This window comes from Salminus brasiliensis, chromosome 7, assembly GCF_030463535.1.
Source record: "Salminus brasiliensis chromosome 7, fSalBra1.hap2, whole genome shotgun sequence".
Taxonomy (NCBI): domain Eukaryota; kingdom Metazoa; phylum Chordata; class Actinopteri; order Characiformes; family Bryconidae; genus Salminus; species Salminus brasiliensis.
The window spans coordinates 6,765,100-6,784,527 of record NC_132884.1 but is presented as its reverse complement, the minus strand read 5'-3'; the positions used below and the strand labels follow the sequence as shown (position 1 = coordinate 6,784,527).

Genomic DNA, 19,428 nt, shown 5'->3' with positions numbered 1-19,428 from the left:
AATGAAGGGAATGATTTATTAAACTGATAAAATAATTTAAGGCTCTAAATATCATTTTCCCACTGAACTCCGTCCATTCCTGTCCCTTTAAGGGTTGTTTTTCCATTCCTACAAACGCAGCTAGGTTAGTAAATGCAGCAGCATCGTATCGTGTGTTTAAGCTCAAGTCTAAAATATCAGAATAAACCGAAGCTCAGAGATCATATCAGGGATTTTTACAGACCTCGTTAGCTGCACAGACTGGAGTCAAGTTCCCCGACAGATGTTGCCTCAGCTCACCAGCTCCACATCTGGAAACGTTGCTCTGCGGCCAAAGTCCCGGATAAAGGGAAGGCAGGGCACTTTTCTCTCTCTTATTTTTTTTGTCGGCGAAGCGAAAACATAAACCAGAAACGGTCTCTAAACCGAGTCGAGCGGATTCGGACAGAGCTCGTAAAGTCTCGCTTCTCCTCGGCTGTGACAGGATACGAACACACACACACACACACACACCCGCCCGCCCCAGCCCACAGCAACTTTTCTAGCGTAATCTGAGGGGGATTCTTGTGGCGGAAACAACGAAGAGAAGACGAGCTGTGTGTGTGTGAGTGTGTATGAGAGTGTGTGAGTGTGTGTGAGAGTGTGTGTGTGAGTATAGGAGTGGCTCGAAACCGTTTTGTTTGAGGCCACAGTGTGGAGCAGATGAATGGTACCACGTCGGCTTCGTGAGGTTTGCTGGACACGTAGGAAACAGTTGAGGAACCGAGGGGTGAGTTAAAGGAATGCTTCACACACTCCCCAGTTTTGTTTAGCAGGCAGGATTTAGGGTGTTACTGTTGTCCCCGATCAGCTTTTCTTGACGTTTTGACATTTAGCCTCTAAAATGATGTGTTTTGGGGGGAAACTGGCTGGCTGACTGGCTGGCTGGCTGGCTGGCTGGCTGGCTGGCTGACTGGCTGACTGGCTGGCTGGCTGACTGACTGACTGGCTGGCTGACTGGCTGGCTGGCTGACTGGCTGGCTGACTGGCTGGCTGACTGGCTGGCTGACTGGCTGGCTGGTTCCTCCTCTCTCTGAGAGCTGCTGGTTTACGACGAGCAGACGTAAGTTTTAAAAAGCCGTAAATCTGACCCTCCACCCTTCTTCTAGAGCTGGGGTTTGGCATCACACCAGTTTAATCACACCTGGTGAGATCCTGTATCCGAAAAAGCCTTTATTTCCCGAGCTGGTCGAGCCTTTGAGGCCACATCATGCTCTCCCAATTGAAAGGTCACAGACCAGCTGCTGCTCAATGGAGGCCATTGTTGTTGTCCTTCATTTACATTGGGTCTAGTGTTGTCATTGATTAGCAGAGACTCGTGTGTAGTCTCTCTCACACACACATGTGCATGCCTCCTGAACTCTCACAGAGGTACGTAGGCTAGTACAAGTGTGTAAGTGTTTTAGTGGGCCAACCAGCACTTGACGGGTCAGTGAATAGACCCCTGTGTAAGAGACAGATGTGCTGTATCTCAGTAGTTAAATTAAACATCCTTTCCTATCTGCTTTCTTTTAGTCCGCCTGATCTGTAAGCCCACGGCTTTACTAAATATACGGACACAAGGGACTAGCATCTGGATCAGCATGGCTACCAAGGCAGGCCAAATGCAGAAAGATAGATGGGAAATGAAATATCCGTTAAATGGGAATTCCACCGAGCGGTCAGACGGTCTGTTTAGGATGCAATCAAGGTCATTCAGAGTGGTGTGATGTGAGATGCTGGAGAAACTTGCAGACTTAGGATTGTTTACGATGTCCTAATAGGAAGCAGACATCAAGCCTTTTAAAAGCTACGTCACAGAAAGCTATTAGAACCAAATGGTAATAAATAAGCTGTCTGATGCCTAAAATATTGTTTAGGTTTAGGCCCAAAACACATTTTATTAGATAATGTAATGGCACAGGGAGATGCAGATGCATAGTCCCACTGTTTTACTATAATCAATGCATGTTTTACGTGGTAAATAAAATAGGCTATATTTGGGATGCAGACATCGTAGCCTCTGGTTCCCATCACCACCACTGTAAAACTCTTGTGTCCAAGTCAATATGTCTCTCTACTGTTAACCATTTCACATCAAATCGCCCTGACTTTGTTTACATTTTAACAACTGAATAATGCATACAACATCAGCGTAAATGTCCCTTTAACTATTAAAATGCAGCCCAAGCATCGCCCGCATACAGGCCCGTTAATTGACGCGCTCGTAAACCTTCTGTAAACGTTTGCTAGCAGCTGTCTCGAGGCTTGACAGTAATAGTAGGACTGCTATACTGACTAGCCCCACTTTGATTGAACTCTGTGGCTTTGAGAATGGGCTGAGCTGCGAAGAGAGCCTTTACAATGAGGCGAACGTGGTGTTGGTGGGTTTCTGGCAGTCAATGTGTGTACGATGATATGTGTTTTAATGTGTCTGCTTTCTTAATGAAGGCTGTCCTTTTTTTTTAAATGCATGCCCTCTCAGACCGTAAGGGAGGAACTCGTGGTTCTACCCGCAGTGAGAGGGAGTAAACACCTTCGTAATACACCCAGACAAACTTGCACTTCCTCTTCTCGCAATTCTCGTCTGTTAATTTACTACCCAAAGCATGCCATAGCAGTCTGGCTCTAATATGACCTCCGGTAACATGAGAAAGTGTAATATGTGGAACGTCTGTTGAAAGATCTATCTAGTTTTGGAGTTTTGGGTTCGTGGAAGCCGTCATAACAAGGCTTTTAAGATGAGCATTTTCATGCAAGATGTTCATAATAATGCCCCTGTAGTTCTCAGAAAACATAATTATGTTACATTTTACTGCTTATTGTAAATGATGAGATATTTGAGATTGTCAAACAAAATGAAATTTTCTTTGCAAATAATTTAACAGTCTTATATGTAAGCATTGTTGAATTTTCCAACATAGTGTTTACATCTCCATACAGTTCAGCTAACTAACTAACAAATGTCACGTAAATGCTTTTTGAACAAGAGAGAACACAGTCCGAACCAAGGTACTATTTACATACATCCATCTTATATCTGGGTATTTTTGGCCTCCCGTCCACATGAACAAGGTTTTTGAAAACACTCTTTGGGGTGGACATTTTTAAGAACTCTGTTTTCTGTGTTTTTGTGCGAACAGGCAAAACACAACTTTTTGAGAACCCAGACACTGGAATGTTAACTTGCATACATTTTTGATGCCAAACAGCTGGGTTTGCTTTTCCATTACACTGTGAAAAAACATCCTGCGCTCACATTTGGGAAATGCTGCTGCGAAAACTTCACTGCCTGATCAGGAATGTGTGTGATTTAGTTTTTCATGATTTAAATTTTCTTTTTTTTTTACTGGTAAAAATTAGATTTTAAATGTGCGTTTGTGCGTGTGTGTATGTATGTAACAACAAAGATTTATTTATTTATATATATATATATATGAGTTGTGGAGGTCTGTTTGAACATGGTGAGAAAATCTTTGTTGTCAGAAAATGTGCTTCAGTTCTGCGCTGCATTTAGGTCTGTTTTGCCTGTTGAGCTGCTTCTTGTGGAATTTGACATCACCTTTGACACTTGTTGGCGTCCCCTGCTGAGCCAGCATGCTCACTCAAGCCTCACTAGAGCATATTTGCATTCTTGAAGAAGGAAGAGGCTGCGCACCAATTGCATACTACACACTAATACTACACACTAGGTATAGACTATACTCTAATCTTAATAATCCAAGTCTGGCAGGTAGTAATGTACTAACCCGTTTTTCTAGTAACAGGAAGTGATGAAGTGTTGCTATGCCAACATACGTCACTATAAATTCCTCAGCCGTCATTTCTGCTGCACTTGCATCATATCTGCCACAATTCTCAAATAATGGTTCCAGACGTGATTAGTTCCTGCCTTTACGTTTCCCATTGCATTGTGGGATAATGGTGTCCATCGCAACCACGTTAAGAAACCAACCAACTGAATGACTCAAATCATTCAGTTAAAAATGTAACAGTGAATTTGGCGTCACATCCAGCATGATGTCACCATGTACAACATTATGTGCTTGTCTACTTCAGATGTAAAAGGATTATCTGACTTGAGCCAGTTCTGCCTTTCTCCAACCCACCCTCTGATTTGAGTGTTATGGAGGAAGTGTGACTGTTTAAGAGAGGAACTGGAAAAAGAGTGTGTAGAAAAGAAAGAAAAGAACGAGAGTCATTTCTTCCCACTTGCTGGTGGATGTCTGCTGACGGTGCGCTAGCTTAGCTTTCAAAAACCGCTTCAGATTCGACACCTTAAAAAGAAAACCTGCAATTTCTGTCCCTCAGATCGATGACCGTAAGAAGGCGGCCGCTGCTCTCAGAGGCTATTGTGCACCAAACTACATGGGTGGTAAAGCTTCCTTTATGATCATGCATTTAATGAAGCTTGAATGTTTGTAATACAGTACTTTCCTGTGATGCAGGAAGTTGTCTACCTTGGCCTTGTTGCTAATCGGCCACTGGCCAGGGCTTTCAAAAACTTTCTTTAAAATTCTGGTGGTTTTAAATAGCAATATACAGATATGAAAATTTTGGGTGATGCTGAAGCCAACATTTCTGACGTTATATTAAAAATAATATATATATATATATATATATATATATATATAATGATAAATTACTTTTTTACTTGTGTCGCAATACAGTACTTATCAGTGGTGGCATATAAAATATTTTTTGTTCAGAATTTTACTAGGGATGTACATTTTGTACATTCTGACTAATGAAATGAACAGGTTGCCTGGGGGGTGGAAAAAAAATCTGACTTCTGTCGAAATGAATGTGGGCACAAGCATTCAATAGTGCAATTATTTAGTAGCACACAGAGGAATGCATTTGCATTTGTGTTTTTCTTATCTAAAAATAGCCAAAGGAAATGACTTCGGTGTTGCATGAGTAATGGGGGCTTCCAATGTAGAGAAGCTGATAAGCCAACATTACTTGCCAAGGCCCAGTTTGCCAAAAGCATCTTGTTTTTTCCCCCCACACCTATAGTTGGTTTGCTCTGGTTTGAATCAGTTAAAGAGTTTGTAAAATTGAAGTGTTTTCCCCTTGGTTTGGTTTCTTTTCATACAGGGACAAATCCAAACACACCAAGATACGCCACAACAAACCACATGAGAACGCTCTCTACGCTCATTGGTCAGACCTGTCTGGGTCGGGAGCGAGAAAGTAAATACAAGAAGAAATAGTGGAATAGTTCTGCAGATTTCTGTGCAGTTTAACATGGAGTAACAGCAAAGATGGCATTTGGTCACAGCTGCAGGAATGTTAATTATCTGGGCAGTATACCAGGTTAACACCTGGCTTTGGGAGCTGTTTAGCTGATGGGAGCTGGGAGCTGATGTCTATTCCTCATAAATTCTTACCCACAAAATCCAGCAGCTGTCCATTGGCTTATATTATAATCAAACTGAATTTTTAGTCAAAACTGAATTTCTGTTGTACATTTGAGCTTATGGACCCTTCCTTTTTGTAGGCCTCTGCTCAGTCTGCTTAGTCTCTTGTGGTTGCTAAGCTAAACTGTGTAAACAATATCAAACTGTAATAAACTGTTATGATAAAGAGGTGTCATTTAGGCTAATTTAGTCCCCAGAGACCATTGAACCTGTTTGTCTGAACCTCTGTCTTGCAGTTCTGCAGTTTTTGTGCTTACAGATTCAATTGTGGGCCATGTAGTGCTGCTACAAAGTATTTTCACAAAACATTTGACCCGAAATGTGATCAGATCTTCATCTAATCCCTTTATTCCATTTAACATTTTTGGTTTGAATAGTGATATATTTACCTCATTAGCAGTATCACAGTTTGGGGCTGCATTGCTGGCAAAGATTCACATACTTTTTTAGACAAATATATTTATTTTGGAAAATTTAGCTCAATAAATTACTTTAATAAATTAAATTAGTGCATTGTTTGCATGTAATTGGGTTGTATACCCTTATTATTGTAAGAGATTCACAAACTTTCCAGTGGTGCTCTAGACCCACCACTTCCACCATAATCAGCTGTACATCTCTGTGGTAAGGTAAAGCCTGAAGCCACACAGCTGATGTGCCCCAAACACATCAGTTAGTAAGTAGGGCAGTGGGTTGGGGCAGATCAGCCTCAGTTTGCTTGCTATGTAATGTTATGTTTACGTTTTTGTACACTGCAATTCAAGAGACACTTATTTGCAGCAAAGGACTGGGGGATTTCCAGATGTAAAGGTGTGTCATGAAAATCTTGCCAGGGGTGACAACAGGGTCTTGCAAGGGATGCCCATAACTCAAAACAGGGAGGGGGGGCTCGGCTTTTGAAATGTAGGCTGTGCTTAAGGGCTAAACTAGCTCTGTGATCAGTACACTGCCACTGTAGATTAAGATGATCAATGTTTTCAGTGGTGCTAATGTTATGGCTGATCGGTGTATCAATAAAAAGGCACTATTGTGTGAGTGTGTCCTTTAAACTGAGCTATGCAGAGCTGGAGTTTGCTGCTTAGTTACAGGTATCTTCTCTGTTTTGGTGTTGGAAGAATGAGCTCAAGAGGTTCCTGATGTCCAGCCAGTCCCACTGCCTGCTTCTGACATTAGGACACATTTAAGTCTGTGTAAAACATCGGCCAGGATCTTTTTTTTTTCTCCCTTTCTCATGTAGGCCAAAAAGTCATGTCAGTTTAATGTGTAAAGCGTGGGAGTTACACCTCTTTTTGCCACTTTGAAAGACTCTCTGTACGGAGACATGCTTCATGTCCCAACTGTAGGACATGGGTGCTAATGACACTATGGAATGAAAACAGTCTTCAGTCCGAGCCTTTCAAAGCTCTCTCTCTCTCTCTCTCTCTCTCTCTCTCTCTCTCTCTCTCTCTCTCTCTCTCTGCAAATAATAATTAAAAAAAGGCTGTTTAAGTACTTTTGCTTTCCTTATGTGTTCTAGATCCATGCGTGATCAGACTGGGACCTGTGAAAAGTTACCAAAAATCTTTCTCCTATGAAAAACAGTCCCATCTTTAAATTAGAATGAATTACACAAATGAATGCTTAATATGCAAATAGATGTAAGGGAGGAATTGTTGAAAATGTTCTATAAAATGTTTTTTTTACCATTTATTTATTAAATTATTATTATTTATTTTATATATATGTATTTCAAGTTTTTTCTCCCAACCTCGCACTGACAAGCACTAGCAATGCTCCCGACACTAGGAGGGTAAGGACTCTGCTGATGCAGCATCACTGGTCAGCCGACGTGCTAAGAAAAGTGCCGGGTCCCCAGCTCCACCTCACCAGCTAACAGGCGCCTGTGCCAGCCAACACAGCTTTAAGAGTGTTTAGGGGAGACAGCTCCATCTATCCACCCAGAGAGAGCAAGGTCGATTGTGCTCTCTTGGACTCTGCATGGCTCGGGATTCAAACATAATTTTTTAAGTTCATAAGGTTTCTGCACAAACGTTAGAGATGCACTAGTATTTCACTTCTTGTTTGAGGGATTTTCACCCATTCCTCCTTGGTCTAGCCTAGTTCTGTGAGATTCTTGGACCATTTTACTGCACAGCCTTTCTGAGGTCTATACACAGGTTTTTGAGGATGGTTAGGACAGAAGACTATGTCCTGCTATAGAAGCCATCCCCTTTTCCATCTTCACTTTTGCACAGATGGTGAGATGTTTGCTTCCAGAATTTGCTGGTATTCGGTATTTAATTGAATCCACTCTTGCTTATACCAGTGAAATGTTCCCTGGGCCATTGGCTGCAAAACAAGCCCAAAGCATGATCTACCCGAACAGTAGAACAGTGCACCGCCACTTCAGAGTCTGGGGTCTTCATTTGTCTTTCTTGCAATTTCACTAAAAGTTCTCTTTGACCACCACCAATTCTTTTAACTGCCATTTGTTAATTATACAGGATTACAAACTAATGAAAGCTATGTGCTATGTGTCTTTGCTATCATCTTCTAGCCTTCTTCTGCTTTGTTGGCATCAGTCACTTAATTTTTTTAGTGTTATGCAGCTGCTTAGAGGAGCTCGTGGCTGCTCATTGTTAAGACAAGGTTTGAGCATTTATAAAGCTTTGGAATTTCCATGACCTGACCTTTCAGGTCCTAACAGTGACCGTGTACAAACCATATCCGTTACAAGCTAAACTATTTAAAGTTAACATTGGAGGTGCCCAAACCTTTGCATGCCACTAGAATTGCTAGATTTGAAAATGCTGAAGTGATTATTTTAAGATGTGCGAGGTCCAGTATCCCACACGTAGCTTATGTTAGCCGGCCAAGCATAGCTGACTGAGTGTTCATCAGCACTTTTAGACGAAACGCTCACATCTGTCAAGAGCACCATGTTTTTTTTTGTATGTGCAAATGAGAGAGGGAGAGAGAGGCCCTGAGATGGAGGGAGTGTGTGAGTGTATGTGCGTTAGTTTGTGTCCAGGCACATATGACTATGACCAGCTTTTTCTGCTCAGCAGCAGGAAGTTTGCCCACTTCCCATCGCCTGTGCACCGGTGAGCAGAACTTTTGGCACACTCAGCGGATGTCCGCTAACGGCAATAAAAAAAGTGCCTGTCCAGAAAGAAAGAGTGTTAAAGGGAGAGGAGGACAGGCAGAGGAAGGGAAATGGAGAGACACAGCGAGAGAAGCACTGTGGCTGTCTGGGAGAAGGCCTTGGAACACTCTGGTCTGGTATGGATGAAAGTGTGAGCGTTTTACTGAGCTCGTATAAACATTTTGCGTGTCTTTGCCGGAGTCATTTACTCTCACAGCTGCCTCTTTGCCTGCTCCCTGCTGTGGAGTTTATTATGAAGTGAGTGTGTAACAGTGTGGCTTTGTGTGTGTGGGGATGCCTGTGTGTGTGAGAAATGGAGAAAGAGAAGTGAGAGGTATATCTGTTGTAGCTCTTCCTGTTTATGGTCTACTCCGGATGTTACCAATGAGAGGCTCTCAGAGAGAAAGCGAGAGGCAGAAAAAGGCACATAGGGAAGAATAGTGTGTGTGTGTTTGTGCATGTACCTGTGTAAAATTATATTAGAAATAGTATTGAAAAAGTGGTTCTTTCGACCCTTTCATTACTATATAGAACCATTTTAAAAGGTTCTACATAGAACCAACTATAAAAGGTTTTTCCATTAATCCGAAGAACAACTGGTTAATCATGCCAGCAGCGTATAAGCATCTAGATGCTTTAATGAGTTGTCATGGGTCTGTATAGAACCATTATGTTCACCAACACCCTTGAAGAACTCATTAAATACCCAAGAGGATATTTAAGTACCTGTTACTTAACATTTTGGTGGCTTTTTACCCATCCACCCCATACTTAATGTATGTAGAGCTCAGTCCTATTGCCCCTATAAACTCAAGCCCCTAGCCATGCAGTCAGCCTTTACACACATTAGTAAACGAATTGATGATTCCAAAGAGCTCCTAAGACACTTTCTTTCTCCTAGGTATTCCATAATCAATTGTGAGTGTTGTTTTTGAGAAGTGGAAGTGTTCAGGAACCACAGCAGGTGTCAGACCACATAAAGTTACAGAGCGGGGTCGGGCTGAGTGCTGAGCTCAGCGCATAGTGCAGAAAAGTCTCCAACGCTCTGCTGACTCAATAACTGCTGAGTTTCAAACCTGCTGCTGTTAGAGCTGCAAAGCGGGGACAGACTCTGTATTAATGCCTTTGAGTTTAAAATGGGATGTTATAAAAGCACCTGTTGGTGTCCCATTACTGTTGTCCATATAGTGTAACTTACTTTGAGTCCACAGGATTTAAAACAACAGCAGGGCAAGGCTGATGATTTGTTGTGTTTTTGACAGCGAGGGTTTCCTCCTTGAACACCTTCCATGAAAATTAACTTTGACCTCAACAAAGGACTGAGAGCTGAGATCCACCTGTAGGGACCCGTGACAACACTTTCGGATTAGTGGAGACTTCTTTTCACATCTTGTGGTCTGCTCTTGATCTGCTCGACCGTGACCTTGACCTTGCTTGACCTTGCATGACCTGATCTAGCCATGTTGCCAGTTGTCTAACATGTCCTCCACTTGTACATTATTTTGGTCTGGTCATGGTCATGATACCTATCACTTCAACAATCAAGAACAAACCAAACTAAATGTCTGAGGTTTAAAAAAGACCAAATCCTCTCTAACTATGTCCTAATCATCTGCAGCTGAGGAGCTGCACCTGTTTCTAATTTCAGACCTTTTCAGTAGTAATAAATGTGGGAGTGTTCTAACTTTCAATTGTTATTAATTACATTTTATAAAAGCTTTCTTGTTACCTCCATTTCTCAATATTGTCTTAAGTGAGGATCAAATGTCCATATATCCATTCTGTTCAGAGGCCTACCTTGCATTTCTTCACCCTTCACCCTGCATTACTCTCATAATTAATATCAATTTTCTAGACTAAAATAGAACCATGTGTGACTCAACAAAATGTGCTATACTGTTACCAAATAATGCATATTAGTTCCTGCATTAGTAACAGGATTAATAACAGGATAATACAACTAAAGATTAAATATGTTCATTTAAAAAATGCAATAAAAAGTTTGCATGGTGTGTCCTTCTTTTTTTTGGCTTCAGTGTTTGTTTGCCGGTGTTGCCGGTGCTGTAACCTTTGATCCCACTAAAGAAATCCCAACTTTCCTAAACAGTCTGTGTGACTTTGTTTAGGTATGCATGAGCAGACTGTGCTGGAGTTTAAAAACGGTCACAATTCTCCCTTTAATTCTGAAACTGAAAAAGTAAACCCAGTGCAAATTGCATCCTGATGCAGCCATCAGTTCACAAAGCATGTGGCTCAGTTGTGAGACAGATGGGAGCCGTCTGATGTGCTTGTTTGATTCTGAAACAGTTTCCTTAGGTGGGTTGGTCTGATTCTACTTTTCTCTGCTGCACAGGTTGCTGATGTTTGATTCCCTTTCTGTCTGCTTGCTGTGAAAGGAGGAGATACTGAGGAGAGAAGAAGATGCCTGTCCCCCCGCCGCCGCCTCCTCCCCCGCCCCCTACCTTTGCTCAGGTAACAAATGTGTGTGTGCGTGTGCGTGTGCGTGTGCGTGTGCGTGTGTGTGTGTGTGTATTTGAAATAGAAACTCCTACATCAGGGTTCTTCTGTTTTGGTGCTGGTGGGTAGGTGACATAGTTTGGTGGTTTTCCTGCTCAGACTTTAATAAGTATAAGTGTTGGAATTTTAGAACTCCTCCAATAATGTCAGGCCTATACACACTATTTTAGTGCAATTTTGTGTTACCCATCTTCTAGGTCTTGGTCAGTCTCTGACCATAGAGCCGCTCATGGATATATATATTTTTGTCGTGTGAATGCTGTGCTGAGAATGGCCCACAACCCAAATAATATCAAGTAACTGAGCAATTTATTAGAATGACCTGTGCAACAACTCAGAATTCAGAAATTCAGGTGCCAGGAACAGAAAGCTGAGGTCGCAGTGGGCACAAGCTCACTTCCGTAGACTTAGTTCGTCTTGTATCAGCAGTCTAGGCTGGTAGAGGTGGTGTAAGGATGTGATAGAGGTTTTCTTGGCACACTTTGGGCCTGTTAATACCAATCGGCCATCACCTAAATATCCATTTGAGGCTTACTGTTGCTGACCATGTGCTTGCCTTCATGACCACAATTCGTCCTGTATGTTCTTACGGCTACTTCTATAATGATGCTGCACCAGGTCACAAAGCTCAAGTGGTCCTAAACTGGTTAAATGAACATCACATGAATGAGTTCAGCTTGATCTGAATCCAATACAACACATTTGGGATGTGGTAGAACAGGAGATTTGCAGCTTTAAGGTGCTCAAAAAAATCTGCGGGAAATGTGTGATGCAGTCCTGTCAACATGGGCCAGAATGATTCCAACATCTAATGCAGTCCAGGCCATTATGAATTGAAGCTGTCCTGAGAGCAAGAGGAAGCCCTACCCAGTATTTGTATATAGTGTTCCTAATAAATTGCTTGAGTGAATGTATATCATTGCATTGCTTTTCCTTATTGTGTGTGTGTGTGTGTGTGTGTGTGTGTGTGTGTGTGCGCGCGCACATACAGGCAAACACAGAAAAGCCAGTCCTGAACAAGGGTGAGCAGCAGGGCAGGAATGCTTTACTGTCCGACATCAGTAAAGGAGCGCGACTCAAGAAGACTGTGACCAATGACCGCAGTGCACCTGTACTCGACAGTAAGAGAACATACAGACACACACATGTAGTTGTTTTTGCTTGAGCCACTGCCCTTGAGGGGGCGGCAAGTATTTCACAAAGCAGGGCTTCTTAGCCAGATAAGCCTCTTCAGCTCTTCTCTTATTGCACAAGCTCGACTGGGCTTATGCTGACTGGCCCTGCTCTGCAGTTTACGATCTTCCTCAACTCCGTGCGAACTAAATCAGGAATGCCACTACAAGTGTGTAGTGCTGCCTAGTCTTCTGTTATTGCTCCACTGTCAATAGGTTTACAAGATTAATACATTGACAATACATTGATGAAATGCACACAGATAATAAGGATAAGCTTCACTGCCATTGTTGTATAGAAATTGAACCCACATACATGTGTTGTGATATTGCATGTTGTTTTGTTTTAGTACCAAACTCTTGTGTTTGTTTTGATAGAACCCAAAGGTGGTGGAGGAGGCGGAGGAGGAGGTGGTGGTGGTGGTGGTGGTGGTGGTGGAGGAGGAGGAGGAGGAGGAGGAGGGGGGTTTGGAGGCGGTGCTCCTGCAGGACTTGGCGGGCTGTTTCAGGATGGAATGCCAAAGCTGCGCTCCACCAGAGATGGTAAGAACCCCCCCCCCCACCCCACTACACACACAAATGTTTATAATGCATTTTCTGTAGTGCATTTTACATTGCATTCCACACTGCCAATAGCACACATTTCATAGCCTTGTTGTTTGGCAGAAGACCATGCCCTAGTTGCCAGATGAGCTCTTGGGATATCCATATAAAGGCTGCTCTCCACAGTGTTGTACTAGGCAGTACTATGCAACTGAGAACAGCGACCTTTCATGTATTTCATCTAATAGCAGTGGTTTGATTAAGTGTGCTGATTCCAGTACAGTTCATGAGTATTTACCTTCTCTTTTTATTGTCCTCTTTAGACTCTGGTGGTGTTAGACCCCCCTCCCTTCCTCCTGGTGCCCGTAGTTCCGGTCCACGACCATTTACAGGAGGTGTTGGCTCCGCCCCTCGTTTGCCTGGTCCCCGCAATGGTTCATCTGACCCTCCACGGCCTCGGATGACTCCTCCGCGCCCTGAAACACATGGAGGTCCACCACCACCTGTTCCTAACACTCCACGCCCCAATCAGAGCAGCTTTCAAAGTAGAGGACCGCCCCCACTGCCTGGTGGGCCCCGCCCCTCAAGCTCTTCACCCGCCCCTCTTCCTCCCAACCCTCCTGGAAGACAGCCCGCGCCCCCACCCGTGCCAGGGGGTTTCGGGCGTCCGACTTCAAGTCCTACAGTCCCTCCTCCTGTTCCTCATTCCGGACGGCCTCCTCTTCCCCCAGCCCCTGCACGATTGGATGACCGCCCACCGCCCATCCCCCCTGGCAACCGCCCATCTTTGCCCCTCCCACGGGATGGTCCACCTCCTCCCCCTCCCCCTTCTGCCAACAGCAAGCCCCCACCTCCTCCATCCTCTTCACGAGCGCCTGTAAACTCCGCTCCTCCAATTCCACCAGGGCGACCAGGAAGGCCCAGTGAGGAACACACCCCACGACTTCCTCAGAGGCACCTGTCCCTCACCTCACACTCTCCATCCCATCCACCTGGGCGGTCGGGACACCTTCCTCCCCCTCCAAGTGAGAGGCCACCACCTCTGGGTCGAAATGCACCTGGAAGATCAGGTAAAGTCTTTGTGAGGTCATTCCAGTCACTGCTATTAGGCTGTATAATGGTAGATCAACATAGAAAACCATTAAAAACATTAAAACCATTCAAAAACCTAATATTATCCAACCAAAACAGATCTGAACTGTTAAGTCATGGACTCCACAAGTCCTTTTAAGGTGTCCTGTGGTATCTGGCTTTGAGAAGTTGGTAGCAGATCCTTTAAGTTCTCTAATTTGTGTGAGTGTCTGTGAGCCTTGGAAAAGTACGCCTTGCATGGCTCGAAATGTGCAAAAGGCATGTACTAAGTTTCTTAATTAATCAAGGCTGTGTTTTGGGTGTAATGTGCAATAAGCCAATCTGCGTGTCAGTTACTATTCCCTTCAAGAGCCAGATGTGGTCTGACTTTGGCGGATTGCTATTTCAGTGTTGCAGCTACCTGGAGATGCATGTTTTTCTGTCTTGCTGTCTATCAGTGTTGAGTACTCTTGTTTATATGCGTGTGTTTCATGCTTTTGTGTTTCTTTTGTGCTCAGGTCTCCTCCCACCTCCACCACCTTCTGGAAGACTAGGTGGCAGCAATGCGAGGTCACCAGCAGCTCCAACGCCACCAAACAGACTAGGGTCAGAGCCTCCTCGTGGTGGCAACAGACCACCCCTCCCACCAGACAGACCAACCACTGGAGGACCACCCCCTCCACCTCCACCCATGGGCAATGGTTACCACAGTCAGGGACAGTTTGCAGGTGTGAGAGCCTGGGTGTATGTCTGTGTGCATTTTTGAATGAATGTATCCAACTGCTTGGATTTTCTGTGTGCAGTCCAGTGTAATATATGTTTTTATTTGTGTTGGTTGTCTGTTTTAACTTAGATGAGTGGGAAATGCGCTTCAGTTTCCGGCCCGTGTCGGACTTCCCTCCCCCAGAACCCTACATCCCCTGTCAGAAGACTTATCCCAGCAAATTGGCCAGGACAGACGGCAGAGGTGCACAAGCAGTTATTCAGTATTTGTAATATTGTCCTTTGTAGTTCATTTGCTTAGAAATGCTGCAGTGTATTTACTGTTTCTACTGTTATGACGTGTGTAAAATGTAGCACAGTACTAAGTATTCTCTTTAGGTATTCAGGCAATTTATTTTAGATGCAAGAGAGCAAAAAAGTGTAAGTCGGAGTGTAAGACAATGTTGAGATGCTGGGTTGTGTATTTTCCTGATTTGAAAGATAGTGATCTTGCTGACATTTACCTTTGTGTAGTTAAATGAGTCACGCATTACAGCAAGATTTTATGATCTTGAGAACAGTGGAACGAATATCTTATTTGGAACACGGTTCCTACAGACCCTTAAAAAGTGTGACGCATTCAAATAGATTTTAAAAGTCTAAGATTGTGTTATAACCGTCAAATCGGTTGTTTGTTGGTCTACTTGATGGTTTGAAATAACTGGTTTATAGTGGGTGAATGTGTTGTGATTTGGGCATCTATAGCAAGTGTGTATTAGCTTTACTGTTAGGCTTTACTTGACTCTGAATTTGCTCTTCCGTGCTGGTTTGAAAACAAAAAAACAGAGCGTTTCAGTAATGGTTTTATAAAGGTTCAGATATTATGGTCCACACTGCAGCTGGGATATATTGAAGAAAAGTTGTGTTTATATATTTTATATATATATATATATATTCGCATACACTAATTAAAAAACCCTATTAGTGTCAACTCTTCTTTACTCTGTGCTTGTGTGTGTGTTTGTGCTTGTTTCAGGTTCAGGGAAAAAGGAGAGAGGTGCGCCACCATTGCCGCCCATTCCCAGATGAAGGATTTGTACTGAATGTTCAGGGATACCATATTCACTCTACAGTTTTCCCGTCTTCTTTTCAAACCAGTGTTTCACATACACAGCACTGCTGTGCTGTTTTTTTGAATATGTTGTTACTCTTAATTGATTCCAAAGAAGTCGCACAGTCAAACTGTGTCAGATGCCAATTACCATGATTTATACTCACAGTTATAAAGCACCATGAAGTGCCTGAGACTTTCAGGTTATGTTGTGCCAATATTTATTTTATTTAGTTCTTCCCTGTACTCTGTATAAAAGGGGCTGGATAGAAACACAGTTATAGTTATGACTAAAAATAATAATAAAAACTAAAAAATATTCCTTTAATATGTTTTTCAGCTTAATGCCTAATTGCTTCTTTTTAATAATAGAAGCTGAATTCTGGGGGGGGAAATGTTTGAAATATTTGACTCTGTAATGCAAAACTACAAATATTACACTCCTAAGCCTAGGGATGAAAGAGACTGAGATAGATTATATAGATAGAGAACCCCAATCTAAAAAATCCATCTCTGATCAAATTGTTGATTTACGGTGTAACAAACATTCTTTATTCACCTGCAGCTCATCGCTGCGTGTCTGGATATTTTTTGAAACCGTCTTAAGTCTGGCCTCATGTCAAAATGTGCTTCACTCTGTCTTTAGGTCTGTTTGTGGCTTTTTTTAAGCCTCCAAAGCATAGGTCTGTACATAGGTTTGCACACCCTTTATTACTTTCTCATAATTATCAGTTTATAGATAATAGCAGTTTTATGGACCCTAAAATAGAACTCTGTGGGACTTCACAAAACATGCAAAACTGATACTAAGAAAGTCAAAAAAAAAAATGAATTAACAAACATAGGGTTCAAACGGTTCATGAATGGCTAATGAAGCTCCCCCCCGCATGCTGACCTGTTGGGCAGTTTTTTGTGCTTTCGTGGGCCGAGAGATTTTCAGAATTGCTGCTGGAGAGTCGAGAAAACCGTACACTTTCAAAATGTCCAGATATTTGTGAACGGAGCCTTGCTTTCTTACTTTCAGGTGCTTCAGCTTAATGTATTTTCTGTTTGTTTGTCAGTAGAGCTGGGTGTGACTAAATGCTCTTTATGAAATGGATGCCTCTCCTTTAAGCCCTTAGCCAAAAAAAGGCTTCTCTCCTGTGCAGAATCTTACTTACTTTCCTCTATAGCAATTCCAGTTCCCATTTTTTTCATTTGTGTGACTGACCTCAAGGTCACTTAATGGCCACCTCTGTTCTCTATGTAGTCATGTAGCCATAAAATGTTCTATAAGTGTATGTGTATGTGTGCACGCAGGAGTATTAGAGTGTGTATAAAGTGATATGAAGAGAATTCAGTCTGAATGTCAGTCTGGTTTGTGTGCACATGGATGGACACCCCTCCCCCCAAAGAGATAGCACGCAGGTCAAAGGTCCAGATCAGTGTTTTCTGATGCATACCTTTTATTTTCTCACTAGCTTTGTTCAATACTTTGGACTGTGGACTGTAAAACACGGTCCTGAAACGTTGCTGCCGTACTGTTTGGACCTTGCTTTATCACAATGAAGGATGTGCCTTACGAGCTTCTGTATGTTTAGCTGTACACAGAGATGAAGACGATATGACCACAGAGTGCCTAAAAGTTCTTGCGGATGTCTTGGTTGTATAACGCAGGTTTTCTTGTTTACTTGTTTGTGCTTGTTTGCAGAAGTGCAGTATTTCTCTGACTTTTGTATATTTCACAAACTGTGTTTAAAGGTGTCTTTTTTTTTTAAGCTTTGTATGATCTACATTACGCAAACCCCTGCATAATAAGCAGGGCCACTGTTTTCTCAGATATCGTGTATATCGCACCGTTGTTGCCTTAATCGCTTCACTTCAAGCAAGTCCAAAGCCAACTCGTAAGCATGCGCTTGATTTAGGGTTACAGGATTCGTCGTGTTTGTTTACAGGCCCTTAAGACAGGGGTTACGGTCTTAGAGGGTTGAGAGAAGGGAAGGAAGAAGGAGAGCTACTCCTTGATAATACGCAACCCTGTCTGCTCTTGACTGTAGCAGAAGAGTGAACCTGTGTTGTCACCACTTACGGGGTACCGCCTTTTTGTTCAGTATGCTAGGTACATTTGAATAACTCTGACTTTGTGCAGGTTCTGTGTGATATATGTAGCTCACGTGTGAAGTGTGTTAGAGGAGAATTTTGCTGATAATTTAGAATTTCTATGTATATAAATATGAACAAAGTGATTTGATGTGAAATGGTTGATAATAGATTTCAGTGGCTTTGATTGGAAACGTGTTTTGAGCTTTATATGTAAAGCTGATGATGGTACAAATAATGGTGGACCTTTCTTTGGGGATTATTTTACCTATCTCTTAGCTATGCACTTAAATGTTTTAAAAACATTTAAGTGCTCAAGTTTCCCTAGAACCAAGCATTTCACACCAAACCACTCCAAATGACTTTGTTTACATCTTAAAACTTTTGCAAAAATTTTAAGAAATCAGTGGACTTCTCCTTTAATGAATTTCATTTGAATATCTTTTAAATATTCGCAGGTCTGTGTACAGTTTCCATTACATTTACACAGCCCCTGAGGTGAAGAAGACCTAAGTGTACCTCCAGCTTTAGAGTACAGTACTGAGATTGTGAAGGAGCGAACAGTATTTCAGTGGTGAACGGTTCCCCAGAGGCACTTGTGGTGGTACTTATAAAGTCTCTGTTTTTGTGTGTGTGTGTGTGTGTGTGTGTGTGTGTGTGTGTGTGTGTGTGTCTGGAGCCAGAGAAGAAACTTTTCTTTAGTTTTTTTTTTTTTTTTTTTTTTTTTTTTTTTTTTGTTCATGTAATTTTCTTAATTACAGCTTCTCTTTTTGTTGGTGTGCCACATATGTTAAAGAGGTTTTCTAAATAAATGATAAATTGAACTTTTATTTTGTCTGTTCGTCTGCTTTAACTTTTGACTGCTTTAACTGCTTCGATTATTAGTTACAGGCTATATTTAATGAAGGATTGAGATGTTTGTGAATGTGGAGTTAATTACTCGAAAACCATACTGACACACACACGAACACATAATGTGCATGTGCTGAATTATGCTCCGTGTCCTGTGGTGGCGGTCTGGCCTTGTTTTGGGAGGCTTTTAATGGTGAAGCCAAGCGAGGCGAAAACACGCCGCTCCTTCTTCTTTTCCTTCTGCCTTTGACCAATCAGATGAGAACTAATCAAACGTCATCGCGTTCTGAGAATTCCGACCAATACCTGTGATCAGTGGGCGGGACCAAGCACTAGAAACCCAACTCATAGGTTCTAAGGAGTGTCAGTCAAGCAGGGACTTGACGTTGAAAACTAACGGGACTTGACGCTGAAGAAGTTCGATTCAGTTCACCGAATCGGTTCTTTAAAAGAATCGAACGTTTGATTCAACTTTTTATGGACACGAAAGTCCACCTTATTTCACAGAGATCACAGCTTAGTTCATCATTTCTCAGTGTGAATAAATTAATTTAAATAGCAGGTTTAGTTTAGTGTTTTAAACAGGCTGTCTGTCCTGCATTAATTTAATATGTACATTTTGTGGAAAAATAAAAAGGAGTGCAGATAAACTGTACTTATGTTAAGTCTGCGTACTGTGTTAAAAGTAGTCGTGGGAAATTTGGTTCTACATTTTGTGCATTTATTTTACATTTGAATTTGTTTGAAGACTTAAAAAAACAACAAAGAAACTAGGAAAATGACAATATAAATAAAAGAAAGCTATCAAATGTAAAAAGTGTAATTGAAAGTGTTACG

The 19,428-nt window shown here is 42.2% G+C and overlaps 1 protein-coding gene across 1 annotated transcript; it reads left to right on the top strand.

Moving 5' to 3' along the window:
* Nucleotides 1–337: 337 nt before the first annotated feature.
* wipf1b (WAS/WASL interacting protein family, member 1b) lies at nucleotides 338–18,569 on the top strand. The gene is made up of 8 exons (XM_072683605.1): nucleotides 338–748; nucleotides 10,898–11,016; nucleotides 12,053–12,182; nucleotides 12,612–12,776; nucleotides 13,100–13,846; nucleotides 14,366–14,575; nucleotides 14,701–14,814; nucleotides 15,586–18,569. Exons 2-8 carry the CDS (start codon nucleotides 10,966–10,968, stop codon nucleotides 15,636–15,638), a joined length of 1,470 nt encoding a protein of 489 aa, XP_072539706.1. The 5' UTR covers nucleotides 338–748; nucleotides 10,898–10,965; the 3' UTR covers nucleotides 15,639–18,569.
* The last annotated feature ends 859 nt before the right edge of the window (nucleotides 18,570–19,428 follow it).

What these genes read in the sequence shown, in the direction of transcription:
- wipf1b (XM_072683605.1), top strand. Translation starts at nt 10,966, where the DNA reads ATGCCTGTCCCCCCGCCGCCGCCTCCTCCCCCGCCCCCTACCTTTGCT. An exon ending in CAGTCAGGGACAGTTTGCAG is followed by an intron (nt 14,576 to 14,700) that starts GTGTGAGAGCCT and finishes GTTTTAACTTAG; the next exon opens with ATGAGTGGGAAATGCGCTTC. An exon ending in GGCCAGGACAGACGGCAGAG is followed by an intron (nt 14,815 to 15,585) that starts GTGCACAAGCAG and finishes TGCTTGTTTCAG; the next exon opens with GTTCAGGGAAAAAGGAGAGA.